General features: G+C 40.0%; 1 protein-coding gene across 1 annotated transcript in view; it reads right to left on the bottom strand.

Moving 5' to 3' along the window:
• The window catches only part of Hdac9 (histone deacetylase 9), a 757,858-nt gene that overhangs the window by 203,251 nt on the left and 538,513 nt on the right, over positions 1–16,094 (bottom strand). Inside the window, exon 16 of the mRNA XM_051175100.1 lies at positions 15,740–15,789. Within this exon, the coding sequence (XP_051031057.1) occupies positions 15,740–15,789 (50 nt within the window). The remainder of the gene's footprint in view (positions 1–15,739; positions 15,790–16,094) is intronic.

The following is a 16,094-nucleotide window of genomic DNA, read 5'->3' as shown; positions in this document are numbered from 1 at the left end:
TTCCATCCATTTGCTTGCAAATTTCATGATGTTCTGATTGCTTTTTGGTTTTTATTTAGGAGTAATAGTGTTGAGATGACTGCCATAGCCAGGTTGGTTCCACAGGCATCACTTATGCTCAGGATGAAGATGGGTAATCTCGGATTGGAAGGTGTCTATGTTCTGTCTAAAAGGATAGTGGCTATTGAGTTCTGAATAGTTTTTATCTTAAGAAAAGGATGGCATGGTATTTCATTAGTTTTGTGCTATTAGATGCAACATTTTAATTGTTAATGTTGACAAGAATAAACTTACAAAAGTTCCAGGCCAAGCTAAAACAAACCTATCTGTATTAAGAATTTGGGTTATTTATTTATATTCAGTTATTTATTGGCTTGTTTATTTCATAATGCTGAGGATAGAGCTCAGAACACAGTACATGCTGGAAAATCCTGTACCACCTAGGAATTAGCCCAACCTTTAGAATGCCACACTTTTACTCAAAGTTTAAAAGTTCTAAAGCAGAAAAGACAAAAACATGGCTCAGATGAACTAACCAGGCTGCTTCCTGTGTAGCTGAGATCAAAGCTTAACTCAGGAGACTCCTCAGGGTAGGGCATTTGGGGAGCTGACCTCCAAGTTTAGGAGGTATGTTCATGATTTCAGCCTCTATATCAGGCTGCCACTGGAGAACAGTGTGTTGAACAGAATGAAAAATAATTAAGGGTTTTATTCTGTTCTTGTTTTGTCATCTAAGTCACCTTAGTGATTAGAAATTAGTATCCTTTATAAAAGAGTTGTTATATAATAGATGGAAAATATGAGTAAAATTATGTCTTTCAATATGTAATGATTTGAGAAGGCTCAATTTCACAGGAAAGGACTTTCTTTTCAAACTGAACAAAGAAAGTCTTATATGTATAAAAAGGACAAAAAACAAAGCAAAGCAGGACTATGACAAATATCCTTGAAGTATTTATGTTTAAGTTTTTCTTAAGATGGCTTCTTTACAGAAGTGTATAATAGAGAATAGATGCTAACATTGTGTCTTGGAGCATATGAAGAATTTGTATCTAGAGGTTTCCAAATCCCAGGACTTTAAGGAATTATGAGCTTCAAATATACTTGTATAGATAATTGCAGGAGTCCTCCTTATTCCCTTCTAGTGATAGTCATCCTAAGAACATCCTCCTCATAGATCAACCAGACCTTAGGTACTATATTAACATGTGGTAGGCACCTTAAGGACCTATCCTCCCATTCTAAAATGACTTACAAATTTACAGGTTCATTAAGTGATTGAAGCTTCAAGAAAAATGGAGATGATACCACCCCCATCATAATGTTGTCATTAGCTTTAACTTTGTCAGAGCACACAGTGTGTTTCAGAAAGTGTGATGGAATGCAGCAGCAACAAACATTCAATAAACATTAACTCAAAAAAAGGAGGAAAGAAAGAAAGGAGAAGGGAGAGGGGAAGAGAGAGAGGGAAAGAGAGAGACAGAGAGAGGGGGGAGGGAGGAGAAAAGGATCAAGGTTTTGGTTCTGACATTACTTTCTATTTAGCAGCACATCAAAGGACAAGAGTGATCTGTGATGAAGCTGGGAGGCAGAAACTCCCGCCAATCAGAAAGCTCCATGTTTAGGCAACATATGGATCTAGTTCAGCCGGAGTTTCCTGAATGAACGTGGGCCTTTGCAGGCTTTCCAAGCACATTGAGCAGTGCTCCATCATTGGCACTGGAAACAAAGCTAATGGTCTGCAAAGCCGCACATGATAGAGATTAGGCTACCTGTCCTGAATGGATGTGATGGTATTTAAACTGGAAAGGGAGTGACTTAGAGGAAAAGGAATGCAGGCACCGTTTCCTTTGTAGAATCTAAATGTGGCTTGTTGATTTATTTTGGAAATATTTCCAGAGTTAAGTATAATACTACTGTGCCCATTAAGAAAATGGGTTTCCTATGAAGTGGGCATGTAGTACAGGATAGCTGCTTCAAAGCCTTTAGCATTTCACCCTGGAAGCTGGGTAAAAAACCCCTCTCCTGGCACTAAGCAGCTTAGTGAACCTTTGCTGTTGTGCTGTGCTCCTGGGGCCAAGTGCATGTCTGAATAATTGAGTTTAAGCTTAAATAGTGATCAGATTCCCATTGAATCCCACTGAAGACACCAGACCCATCAATAAAGCAGAGGTTCCTCATCACAGTAAAGACACTGCCTTTGGAGGCATGTTATAGAATAGTTAGCAGCAAATGAAATTAAGTGTCTTTTAAACGTTTGCATTCTCCCAGGTAGTGTAATCCTGCATAGAACATTTTGGTTTGGTAATACAGAAAGTAGATCCGATCCAATATTTTTAGATTGTCAGAGTAATTCTTACTTTGTTTAATATATAAAATATTGTTTTTAAATTTTGAACTAGCTTGTTTTGTTTTAAGCTGTATATGTTGAGCAAACTGATAGCTACAAGTCAAATTTCTTTCTTTCTTTTAGTCTTATTAAAAATATTTTGTTTCATTTAAAGGGTATTTGAGAATCTTAGTGTTTTTCTATTATAAACCCTTCTATTATAAACCTCACAGCTAGATCCAGGAATGCTGATGCTTTGTTTCTGGCCACAGAGACAGAAGAGGTGGAAGTACAAAGTCCACAGAAAGGAAGATCTAATTACTTAGTGGAATGCATCATCCTATAAATAGCTTTGGCCAGAATCTCACAAGTCAGTGACAATGCATGGTACCTCCTATGTGCTGTGTTTTAGTTATTGTAACACTATGAAGTGCATGGTTAGTTTCTGTTGCAAGAGAAGAAACTGAGATTTAAAGGGATTATGTAACTTGAGCATAAACAATAAATATCCTGGATTTTACTTAAGTGTGCCTTAGTCATCCTACTGTTTTAATAGTGCCTTGGAGTCCCTGATGTGTCTCCATTTGGAGACAAGGCCTTTGAAAGCTCCATCAGGTTAGATGTAATATAAGGGTGCATTGCAAAATTACTGATTTCTTTATAAGAAAAGAGAGATGAGGAAGTGTACATATGAGCAAGCAAAAGAATAGGCGAGGTACAAGAAGGCTACTACCTGCAAATGCAGAGCAGGATCCTTTGAAAATCCAGATCTGCTACATTCTGATCATGGATTTCTCACTGCCAATACTACAAAGAAATAGCGTTCAGCTTAAGCCACCAAGTCTCCAGTATTTTGTTACTGCAATATTAGCTAGACTAACAGAAAGGTGAACTTTACATGTGTTCTATACCTGTTTGAAGGCAGGTATAGTTCATTAGACCCAAGAGAAATGATAAATGGGTATTTTATTGGGGAACAACTTACACAGATAATGATAAAGAACGGTCACAGCCTTTCTCTGCCCTTCCAATCCAATCCACCGCCCAAGAGCAAGAGACCATCAGAGAGCAAGAGTCTGCCTCATGCTTCCCTCTTTTCAGTTGGGCCTCATCTGAAGCCACGCCCAAAGGGGTGTGGCCACTAACACAAATATACTGGCAAGGCTAGATGGCACTACACCTGTTTGCTCTATAACATCCTTATTAGTGATATACCATGAAACTAATTGTAAATGCCCTAAGCATGGGACTGTGGTTGACTTGCTCTAACCATCCTATCTCCAGAAGTGGACACATAATAGACAATTAATTCTAAGGACATGAACTGGTAAATGTGAGCAGTGATCATACTTTTCTGGTCAGGATTTCACTGCAGCTAAAAACCTACAATGTATTAATAAAAATCCATCCTCTGCTCAGGGGACACAACACAATATGATTCAGGGGAGAGCCCCTGTCTCTGCTGCAGGTAGTGCAGTTCAGGATTTCACCTCTCACTTGCCCAGACTTTATGATTCACTTACATGCCATGTGAATTCACTAAACCATCCCCACCACACAGCACGCACATATCTGGACACTCTATTGCCATGAATCTCTCTTGACTTCTGGAGGAATTTCTCTCTCCAGTATCTGTTTTCCAAAAGGAGATGACTATTGAGGGCACAAGTCAACTGGCACACCAGTGATGAGCTAGTAGGAGTCTGCTTTCTGATCTCTGAAGAGCAGAAAAAGAATCTTTATAAAATGGTAATTTCAAATTCGGGTAACTGCCATGACCTGTGTGATACCCGGGGAAGACAACTGTTCATGTCTCACTTTGCTTCTTCAGCAAAGAACCTAGACCTAAGGAAGTTAAATGGTGTGCAGGCTTGACTCTTCAGGATCCTGACACTCAAAGTAGGGTCCCTGCTTGGATGGCACAGACATTATCAGAACATACTTGTGAACCATGAAGACTGTCTGATCCCAGCCAGTCCTCACTGTGAAGTTAGAGATACACCTGTGGCAATTAAGGCTTTGGATCCAAATTTAGTAATTAGTAAATCAAAGAAGCCCCTTGTGCTTCTGTATCCTCACTGGCATTTCTGAAGATAAAGCCTACTGGCTATTGCCCTGGATTAGCTTTCCCATAGTGTCAGGATTTTCATGGCAGACCATCTGCTGTTTCAGTAGTTAAGTCAGAACTCAAGGGTATAAGCCATTTAGCCCATAGTACATGCACATATGCTTGTTCCCCAACCCCCAGCTGGACTATTTCATGGGGAGGCAGTGGTGGCATACTAACATACATCATCACATGTGACCCTTGGGGATGGTCATGTAATAAGGGAGGCCTGCTTACCTCTGCTGCATAGATGAAGAAACTGAAATTCAGATCAATAATAAAAGAGCTTGTATTACTAGCTTTTCAGTAGTAGATTGGAAGGACTCATCTTAAAATCATCAAAGTATTCAGGAACCATTCTGTAGTGACTTTGTAAAACTCTGTGAGACCATTCTAATTCAAAGTGACTGTCATTTATTTCCCCCTGTGGGATGATACTGGGACTCCTAATTCTTGGCTAAGGACCTCTTGCATTCCTTGCTGTACTCTTCTTCAATCAACTCCACAGTCTGGAATGATGTATATTCTCTCTTCTCACATGGTACAACACAGAAGTGTATATATTCATGTCATGTTCTGTTGAAACCCTGAGACTCTTGAAATCAGATGAGATGGGTTTATGATGACAATGGGTGAACAAACCCACATGCATTCTCTCTTTTTTCAACACTAGGAGGAAGACAAGAATGACAGTCCATTCCCTTGGGACTACTTCTGGGATATAATGCCCACACCTTAGCTTCTTTAGTCATGGTGAGATGAAAAATAAACAGAGTGGCTTTGGGGAAGATCTTCAGATTCCCAGTAAAAGCATGGATATGATGAATGAACACAGTGACTGATATTCCATATGGGAAGAAGTCATGAACTACTATCACCACTGGGAGACAAGGGGAATGCTGACAGCCTTAACACTCAACACAAACCATTCCAGTATGACCAACTGCTTTCTGGAAGCTCTATGGCCTTTGCATGTGTGATTTCTAGTTACTCTTCATCTTCAAAAAAATATTCCTTTGCTTTTTACTCAACAGAAATAAAGAATATGGTATGTTTGCTTTGGCAATGGGGCTGCATCTTGACACTTGAAGGATCGTTATTTGCAAATACTGATGGACTCACAAGCATGTCAAATAACATATAGATTCTTGTAGGTTAAGAGGTACAGGCCAGCAATCTGAGCATCCCTTTTGTTGTTATGCTATCCTGTTAAGACTGAGTTAGAAATACAGCCAGGAAACATCATTTTATAATTTTTTACCATTCCATTCCATTTTATGTATACGCATTTAAGGAGTATTTCACAACTTGGTGATCCTGTATTCATCAGATAGTAAATATAATAGCCCTGTTTTTAGAGAGAAGCTGACTCAGCAGGTGTTTGGAATGAGATTTCCTCTGCATCATCTCAGTGGTTTGGTCCAAGGCATAGATTTCTCAGTGACATGCTATGTACAGACATGCAATTCTTCTAAACCCCAACTGTTGATGCATAGATTTAGCACTTCATAGGAGTTTTAATAAAGAAGAAAATGTGCTTGGCAAAAGAAGAAATTGTGCTTTCTTTTTGGCTTGAATTATTTTCATTTGGGACAGAACTGTTGACAGTCATATGAGGTTAAAATTATAGCAAAGTGTGAGTGCACAGTATTTGGGGTTAAGAGCAAAGAAGTCAGCCCACCCCTATTCCAATATCCCCTATTCATGTGAATCAAGTAAGCTGCCTCTCTGAAGCTCAGTTTCTCTTTCTATAGACTACAAAGCCTGTGTTGCATTTAGAAATGAGGTGCCTGGGACTATGGTGAAGACAAAATAGACCTAAGTGGGTTATCATTGGAAGCTTCATCTACATAATTGCCATTTTATTTGGTGAGGCTGTGTATCATCCCAATTTTTCAAACACTATTATGGCATGTTTCCTTGGCTTCTTGGTGAACTCCCCATTAACACATCTCATCTGCCCCATTCTTAATTGATACTATCAGCACCAAAATCAGTCAGAACATAATCCTAAAGGACTCAGTCAAAAATTGTGCTGGTAATATTAAATGGAATATGCTGGGAATAAAGACTGGCATATGACAGCAAAAAGTATTCCTAAAATGAAGACATCAACAATTGTGTTCCATGTAGTATGTTCCTGCAACACAAAGTTAGACATAAAAATGGAGAAGTCAGTCCCTGGAGGGATAGCTCAGTAGTTAAGAGTACTTGCTTTCCTTACAGAGGACCTGGGCTCAGTTCCCAGCACTCACTTTGGGTGACTCATAAACACTTGTAAATCGAGTCTCAGGTGATCCCACATCCTCTTCTGTTCTCCACAGAGTCAATCATGCATGTGGCGCACATAAATCTTCATTCCAAAAACTTAGATGTAGATTCAAGAAACTAGATATCAAAACACCAAATAATCTAATAAAAATGGGATACAGATCTAAACAGAGAATCCTCAACAGAAGAACCTCAAATAGCCAAAAGACATCCTTAGTAATCAGGAAAATGCATCTCAAAAAATAACTCTGAGATTCCATCTTACACCTGTCAGAATGACTAAGATAAAAAAATAAATAAAAATAATAACTGAAGACAGTTTATTCTGGGGAGAGGATGTGGAGTCAGGGGAACACTCTTCCACTGCTGGTGGGAGTGCAAACTAGTGCAGCCACTTTGGAAATCAGTATGGTGGTTTCTCAGAAAACTGGGAATAGATCTACCTCAAGACGCATCGATACTACTTTTGGGCATATACCCAAAGGATGCACAATCAAACCAGAAGAACACTTGCTTAACTATGTGCTTAGCAGCATTATTCCTAATAACCAGAACCTGGATACAACCTAGACGTTCCTCAACCAAAGAAAGATAAAGAAAATGTGGAACATTTACACAATGGAGTACTACTCAGCAGCAAGAAAAAAAAGTCAATGACATGAAATTTGCAGGCAATGGAGGGAACAACAACAATAACAACAAGCATCCTGAGCTAATGCAAACCCAGAAAGACAAACATGGTATGTACTCACTCATAAGTACATTTTAGATATAAAGCAAAGGATAACCAGGCTACAATCCATAGCCCCAGCAAAGCTAGGTAACAAGGAGGACCCTAAGAGGGACACATGGATTGCCCTAGGAAGGGGAAACAGATAAGATCACCTGGGGAAGCTGAGGTGGGGGGCACACAGAGGAAGGGGGGGAGAATGAAAACATGAGGGATTGATGAGGAAACAAAATGGTCAAGTTGGGGGGGGGTAAGAGAGAGACAGCAAAGAAAGAGACATTTTGATAAAGGAGGCCATTATGGGATTAGAGAAAAACCTGGTGCTAGGGAAATTCCCAAGAATCCACAAGGATGACCCCAGCTAAGACTCCTAACAATAGTGGAGAGGGTGCCTGAACTGGCCTTCTATGGTAATCATATAGGTGAATACCCTAATTGCCATCGTAGAACCTTCATCCAATAATATGAAGCAGAAGCAGAGATCCACAGTCAATCACTGAACTCTTGGAGTCTAGTCGAAGAGAGGGAAGAAGGATTAGATGAGCAAGGGGGGTCAAGACATGATGGACAAATCCACAGAGACAGCTGACCCAAGCTAGTGGGAGCTCAAAGACTCTGGACTTTGAGCTGAGAACCCTGTATGGGACCAAACTAGGCCCTCTGAATGTGGGTGACAATTGTGTGGCTTGTTCTGTTTGTCTTAGCAGTTGGACCAGGATTTATCCATGGTGCATGGCTTTTTGGAGCCCATTCCCAATAGTGGTATACCTTGTACAGCCTAGATGCAGCAATGAGGGACTTGGTCTTGCCTCAACTGGATATGCCAGGCTTAGAGTTGACTCCCCATGAGAGACCTTACCCTCTCTGAGGAGTGCATGGAGGGTGTGTGTGTGGGGGGGGGAGAGTATTGAGAAGAGGGGAGGAAGGGGGAACTGTGGTTGATATGTAAAATGGATTTTAAAAACTGAGATGTTATTCCTTGGGCCATATAGCAACCTAACGAAAGCAACCCGCATGCTTCCCTAGTGATTGCAGCTGGTATAAACAATAAAGGAAGAGACAGGGCAGATATTAGAGGGCAGTGTGGAACCTTAGGCTGACATTTAAATAAGACAGTATATATAAATAACAGCCTCAGAGACTGGAACCCCAAAACACCTTCTCAGACACTGGGGTCACTCACACAGACACCATACAGCCCCACTACCACTTGTAAGTCCTAGACATCTGAAAGTCTAGATAAGTGGGTTTGCACTTAGGCTCTTCCTGACATTCCTGTCCAGATCTTTGGAGATCATAGGATGTCAAGGTATCCTCATCAGTCCTTCATACTGACCTGCCACACCCAAATCCAGAAACTAAAAGGAAGTCCCGGTCCCTGGGTTCTGGACAAAACAACCCTGCTACATTTGTCTATGATTTCATCATGAAGATGGGATGACTCTCCTAGAAGACTGGGTAGTTGTAGCCCTTTCCCCATCTTCACAATACACACACATACATACACAATCACACAACATACACACAGTACACAGACAAATCCTCACACACTTCCATGATACACACACAACCTCACACAATGCACAATGCACACACACAGACACATACTCATACACTCACACACATACATGCACACACTTCAACTCATACCTACCCATGGTTTACCTCCCTCCCTCAGTAGAGTCTTGGTTGCATTGGGATTATTTTTCATTTTAGTTTTAGATTTTAAAAGAAAAACATCTTATTTTATGTTAACTAAACCAGAAATTTTGTTTCACTAGAAATTGGTAAATGAAGACAAAGCAGAAAAGATCAGTTGTGTTTGGGGTGGTATGGCTGTAGTCACAGACAAACTAGATCATGACCTGTCACTATTACATACTGGAGTTTAGCTTGTTGACTCAGAAATTCTTGGAGACAAAGGTATGACAAAGGAAAACTGTGAATTTGATATTTTCATATCCAAATGGAAAAGCTGAGCTGGGATTCAGTTCACCACACATCAAGCTGCCACAAGGCTTCTTTCACTGGATAGTTTCATTTCCTTTCTCACTCTTAATTTTTATGTGGTCTTACATCTTTCTTCAGGGATAGTTAGAAGTGGCAATCAGATATTTTCATGTTTAAATCTTGTCAGTATGTTTTGGTTTTCTGGGTTTTTATTCCATAGTGCCATGTATGGTTTTAATTTATTAATTAATTTGTTTGTTTGTTTAATGGGGTGGATGTTTTGCCAGTGTGTATGTAAGTACACTACATGCATGCATCAGATTTCCTAGCTGAGTTGCAAATGGTTGTGAGTCACCAGGTGGATGCTGAGGATCAACAGTCCCTGCCCTTAACTACAGGGCCATCTCTCCAGCAGTGTACCATACAGGCTTCAGTTTATACAAAAGTTAAAATTCATCAAATCAGTTTACCTTCCCCAACCACAGAGCCGACAGCTAAGTTTTCTTTGGTCTCAATATTTATAAAATTTCAACCTTTACAGTAAACACTAAGTAATATTATATTGTCGTTATCTCACCACTATTATTGAGTACATACAATTAGAATAATCTATATAATACTAGAAAATTCCTGAATAATAATTTTTGCTACATTTCTTAATGTCAAGGGCAACATGAGCTTTTAGTAGAATTCACAACTTGAAATAAAGCTAAATAATTTCAGTTAGGCAGTCTTATGGATTTCACTTTTCCAGGTGGTGTGGCTATCCTGCTAGTATCATTGGCACCAAGTTTAAAATTAATGGAAATCCACTAGGCAGAGGACAAGGAAAAGAGATGGCACAAAACATAACGAATCTTCTTGCGCCGAGGGAAGGGTCCTGATGTTTGTTTGATGCAGAGATGGAAGGAATACATAAAGTTAAATTCAACTCAAGCACTGATTACAAGCCAGCTTTGGGCTGCACTGTAAGGGAATGACCGTTATCTTGATTACTCCATATGAGGACCAGACGCTTCCCTCATTCTCTCTCTACTGATGTAATAAAAGACATTGTGCCTGTGGGGGGGGTAATGGTGTGGGAATACTATGTGATGAAATATACTTATGATAAAAGAAAGAGATTCCTCAGTCAATATCAAAACCTAAGATGTTTGGCATGCTTAAACATTAAGTGCTTCAAGGGGTTGGGAGAGTGAAAATTCTCTCCCAAATGAGCTTTTAGTAGAATTCACAACTTGAAATAAAGCTAAATAATTTCAGTTAGGCAGTCTTATGGTGAAATTGTCAGTGTCATGAAGACCGAAACAGAAATGCCAGGCTGCCTTCTCCACTAGCCTGCATTCATACCTATTCGTTACACACAAGAACTCATACCAACATTCACTGCCTGCTACTCAGTGTTCTCGGGGATCTAGCTCATGACTGTTTGTGTAAGCCTGTACTATCTTTCCCTTTTCTGATTTGGAAGTTTACTCACCTGTACAGTGCAATCAACCAAACCAATTGTTCTTATCTCGATAGTCTTTGCAATCCCGAACCTTTCCTTGCTTTAGATTCACCATCTGACAGCATGCTTTAGACTTCAAAACATTAGTATTGTTTCAAAGAAGACAATTCTAAACAACAGATAAATCCCAGTACTGCCTGAACCTTCCACTATACTGGATTTAACTATATGTCTATACATTTGGTCACTAAATCATTCTTTAGTATTATGTAATAGAAAGGAAAATTCATAGCAACCCTTCTGATGGTTTGCCATGGAATTTTGTTCACAACTATTGGGGGTAATAAAGGTAGTGAAATGCCAATGTAAGTAGAAACAATGAAGCTACCCATATGTGCAAAATGTCACTTTTCATTAGAGTTTCTGTTTGTTGGCAATGGTTGTGGTCATATATATGCAAATACACATATGTGCAAATTTGCATCTGGGAGGGAAGAGCATACATATCAGCTCTGAGAGGAGGGGAGAAAATTTAAAATATTTCATCCAAATCTGCCTTTTGTGCAGTATTATTAGCACACAACTGAAAAGTCCAAGAAACCTCAGACTAACTGAAAGGAGCCTTCAACCAATCTCTTAACACACATATTTTTCTTCCATCCTAAGTAAGTAAATGAAATAAAAATGAGACCCAAGTACCTTGTGAGTGTGTGAGATTCGAGAGTCATCATATAGAACACAGACAAAAATAAAAGTTTGTAATAAAAGCAGTCTGGGTGCCCCGGGCTCTGAAACTTGCTGCTGAGGAAGGGGTTTTAGTTTAATCTCACAATGCCTCATTTTCTGGTCCATTCAGGATTTGCAAGTAAGGCCCAGATACGGTCTATGCATGGTGCATTACCTCACGAGGTCTAGGGACTCGCTCAACCTCTTTTCAGCCCCTCCTCTTCCTGCCAAGGCCTGAAGCTGCCCAGTGACCAGTGTTCTTTTCGGCATCTTGGCACAGGGGGCTGGTCTATAGCAGGATAAAAGTGGAATTCTCTGCTGTCTGCAGGGCTCTCCCCAGGGAACGGAGCATGAAACCCAAACTTATATAAAATCATATCCTGTTTGCAAACACCATATTCCCTCCGCTTCTCACTAATCGGGTCCCATAAACCCCAGCACAGCTTGAGAGTCCATTCCTCATCTAAACAAATGCCATAAGCCCCTTTATACTTTTACAACCATGTCAAAAAATAATATTGCCTGCCAATAGTGATGTGATTGGAGTTGCCTCCTCTGAGCCATAAAAGAAGCGCAGAGTCTGTTATCAATTTCTCTAAGTGTACCGGGGGAATTATGGGTCGATTCAGTTCCAAGTTATAAATGACAACTCAAAAGCCACAGAAGCGTTTGAAGCTGGGAGCTGATGACGACATTATCATAAAAGCCTGCTCGTCCTTGCGTTTGTGGGTTTCTTTTCTTTCTTTCTTTCTTTCTTTCTTTCTTTCTTTCTTTCTTTCTTTTTTTTTTTTTTTTTTTTTTTTTTTTTTTGTTTTGTTTTTCTTCTTTCTTTCTTTCTTTTTTTGGCCTATCAAGTGAAGAGGGGTAAAATAAGGCTGAGAAATGACTTCAAGATTTCTTCACACAGCAGTAGGTCAGATGGCCAGGAAAACGATCACTATTTTTAGTGATGTACCCTGAGGAGAGAGAAGGAACATGGTCTTGCTCTGCCTATTGTTTCCAGAGTCTCCTAATGATTTGTTTCACTGTACAATGGCCATGGCTCAGGTTTGGCAAAATGCTCTTTCAAGTGGTGTGTTTTCCTGCAGTGGCATTACTTCATAATTAGAAATGAGTCATGCCCTGGTAACTAAGAAAATGAGACTCAAACAAAGAAATTTGGAAACCCGACATTGTCGCTCAAAACATGGTTCTGGAGAGTATGTTTTAAAGGATCCCAAATGCTGCCTGCCCATGGGTTGCCTGACCAAGAATCCAATTACTTCAAGCAATTCTAGGGGAAAATCTAATAAGAAGCAGAGGTTTTCTGATTTCATAATGTCCCAGGTCATCTCCTCAAAAGACAATTAATCCATCATCATTCAGTAGCTACACATTAGCCGCAGAGAGAATGAACCTCATATTCAGAGCAATGACAGTTTACATTAAGGATTGGAAATCAAGGAGCATTTCTGAATTGAAAGTAATGGATCTATCTTGGATAATTTGAACCAGAGGAGTGTTTTAAGACAAAAGCAATTACCAAATGATTGCAAGCCGCCATGGTGCATCCATAACTTTAAACTGGGCTATTCCGAGTTCATGCTGGCTATCTCTTGTATAAGATATGTCTGTGGTTGTCCTGGAGGTGAAAATATAGGCTGGTTCAAACCCAAAGGATCCAGAATTCTCCCTAAGTCTGTATGAAAACTAAAGATCTAAGGAAGCAAGATGGCACAGGTATGCTCAAGAATATGTTTTTGTTCTTTAAAATAAAAGCAATAATTAATAATACTAATAACTGCCCAAGATGGCTCAGTGGTTGGGCAACCCTGATAACCTAAATTTAGTGCCCAAAATTCATGCTGAAAGGAGATAATTAAGTTCCAAAAGTTGTTGCTGACTTCTACAAATCTGTCTTGGGAGTTCCCCAAGCCATGTACACACAAATGACATAAACAATTTAAATACAACTGCACAAACACACAAAACTACTGAACCATACACATTTGCCATAACGTCACCAAGTTAAAAGGTAAAAGAGCGTGCGCGCATGCGCGCGCGCGCACACACACACACACACACACACACACACACACACACACACACCAGGGCCTACTCAGAAGACAGAGGAAATTTGATGATCAAAGTGTCCCTCTCAAGTCCTCTCCACCCTTCTCCAGGGCTGATAAGGCCACCTGACCCAAGCCTCTTTCCACCTCTTCCCATATTATCTCCAGTCCCTTCCCATATTATCACTATCCATCAGCACTGCTGCCACCATCCTGATCATGGTCATGTCTGGAATAATATGAAGACAGACATTCTGTGGCCCTGTTATGCTTCACATTAGGTGTACAGATCTGCAGGAGCAGTCTATACTCATCCTTTAGGTACTTTAAAGAGCTTACTGAAGTCATTCTAGCTGAACACTAAGTTAACTTGGTATGGGTTTAATAAGGGTCAGTAGGGATACTTGGGAATATCCCAGGATATATTTTGGAGGGGAGTCTCAAGGAGCCATTTGTTGTTCAGCTATGTGTCATGAACTAAACGTATGTGTACAGGAGTAGGTTTCATTGCCCACCATTCCTTTAAAAGTTTTGATTTTCCTCCCACCACAGTTCCCAGGAAATAGCTCCATTGCACTTTTTGCCCCATTTGCAAGTAAGCACTCTGTCTCCTAGAATAGCCACTTGGGATATTAGAACATACTGCCAAGAGCAATGAAAGTCATTTCAAAAGTCATTTATCCTCTGCCTTTTAGAATTGTCCAGCGAACTCCCAGCACCACAGGAGGTTCGCTACAACCAGTCTGCACTAAAGCTGGATGGTGACTGCTTTGTGTCAGGGATCAAACAACAAAAGTCAGTGGTGAGCTGCTAAGAAGGGGCCACACCAGGCACTGTGAGCCTGGAAGGTTTGAGTATAGAGTCATCAGCCATCTGTTGCTGCTGAAGCCCATGGAGGAATTTGAAAAGCTGCTTCAGTTTCTATATGAGAGTTTGGACGCAAGTACTTCTAGCCCTTCATTGCTGGCTGTGAGATTTTTAAACAGTGCATGTTCCTCTCCAGTAACTCAACTTCTTACCCTCCATTATATATAGGCTAGAGAGATGACTAAGTGATTAAGAGCACTTGCTGCTCTTCCTGAGGACCTGGGTTCAATTCCCAGTACTCACATTATGGCTTGAAACTGTATGTAACTCCAGTTCCAGGGGATCTGATGCCTTCTTTTGGCCTTTGTGGGCACTAGGCATGCAAGTGAGGTGTAGTCAAACATGCAGGGACAACAACTATACACAGTTTCAAAAATGACTTTTACATTTTGCTGGCTTCCCAAAACTCAGTTGTGATAAACTGATCAGTGTTGGCATTTTATTTCCAGAGAGGCAAGGGCAGGAAGAGATTCCTGAGTTAGGCATCACTAATATGATAAGATAAACAGAAACTTAGGGAAATTTTCTGCATAAGACTTAGCAAAGAATTGTCAAAAACATGATTTTTGTTCTCTCTCTTCAACACCTGCGCATTTTACTTCCCTTTAGTGCCTTAGTCCATGGAAACCTGACCTAGAGTTATGCTGCCCCTGCATGGCTTGGCACTTGCAGTTCAGAATGGAGGTTTGTTACTGGTGAGGATTAACTTTAAAGAGACTGAAGGCTATAGGGTTGTTCTAATCATCCACAAAAATGTAGGCATTTCTCTTCATATGTTGCTGGATCTGAATAAATCTATCCCTGAAATGGGGCATAAACATCCGGGGTCAAGTTTTTGTTAATTATTGAAGACGACAACAACCACCTCCAAGGGCTCTCAACGTGCCCCATAATGCAAAGCACTTTGTGTAGTTTGTGTCTTTTCTGCAGCAATATAATGTATGTACACAGCTGGTGAAATTCTACAGAAAATGGTGTTCTCTCCTGGGAATGTTCCTCTGCCACACAAAAGTCTAACAAAGTTGATCTCAGGGAATATGTGCCTTATCACACAGCTCAAATGGAAAGGTCTCACATTTTATGTGATTCTATGTTATCATCATCATGAAATTCATAAGTCTGTTTTGAACAGGAAGCCCCAGATTTGGCAATAAGCTCAGTCAGTAACACGGCCCTTTCTGTAGGTAATACTTAGAAATCAAGGGAGAGCTTTTGTAAGTCTGTGTAATTTAAAAAGGGTAGACAAATTTATACTTACCCCAAGTCCACCACAAGGCAAGGAGGAAAAGAACTTTCGAGAATCATCACCTGCACAGTGTGAAGACATGAAACATGAATGTTATGAACGGACAGTTCTTACTCTAGGTACTTATTAATATATAGTATGCCATATGTATTCCTTATTTCACTTACTTGAAAATTTAGACCAATAAGTTAATTTTCATAACACATTGCTTGTTTATACACATACCCAGGTACAGACTAAAAGCAAAACAAACAAAAAACCAGAAAAACACACAAACACACATGCATAGAATTGATTACCTCACATTGAACAAGCTTATGCAAATGAAATTTGGTTTAAAAATCGGTTTATGGTAAAAAAAAATTCT

This window comes from Phodopus roborovskii, unplaced genomic scaffold (assembly GCF_943737965.1).
Source record: "Phodopus roborovskii unplaced genomic scaffold, PHOROB, whole genome shotgun sequence".
Taxonomy (NCBI): domain Eukaryota; kingdom Metazoa; phylum Chordata; class Mammalia; order Rodentia; family Cricetidae; genus Phodopus; species Phodopus roborovskii.
This window is presented reverse-complemented; position numbering and strand designations above follow the sequence as displayed.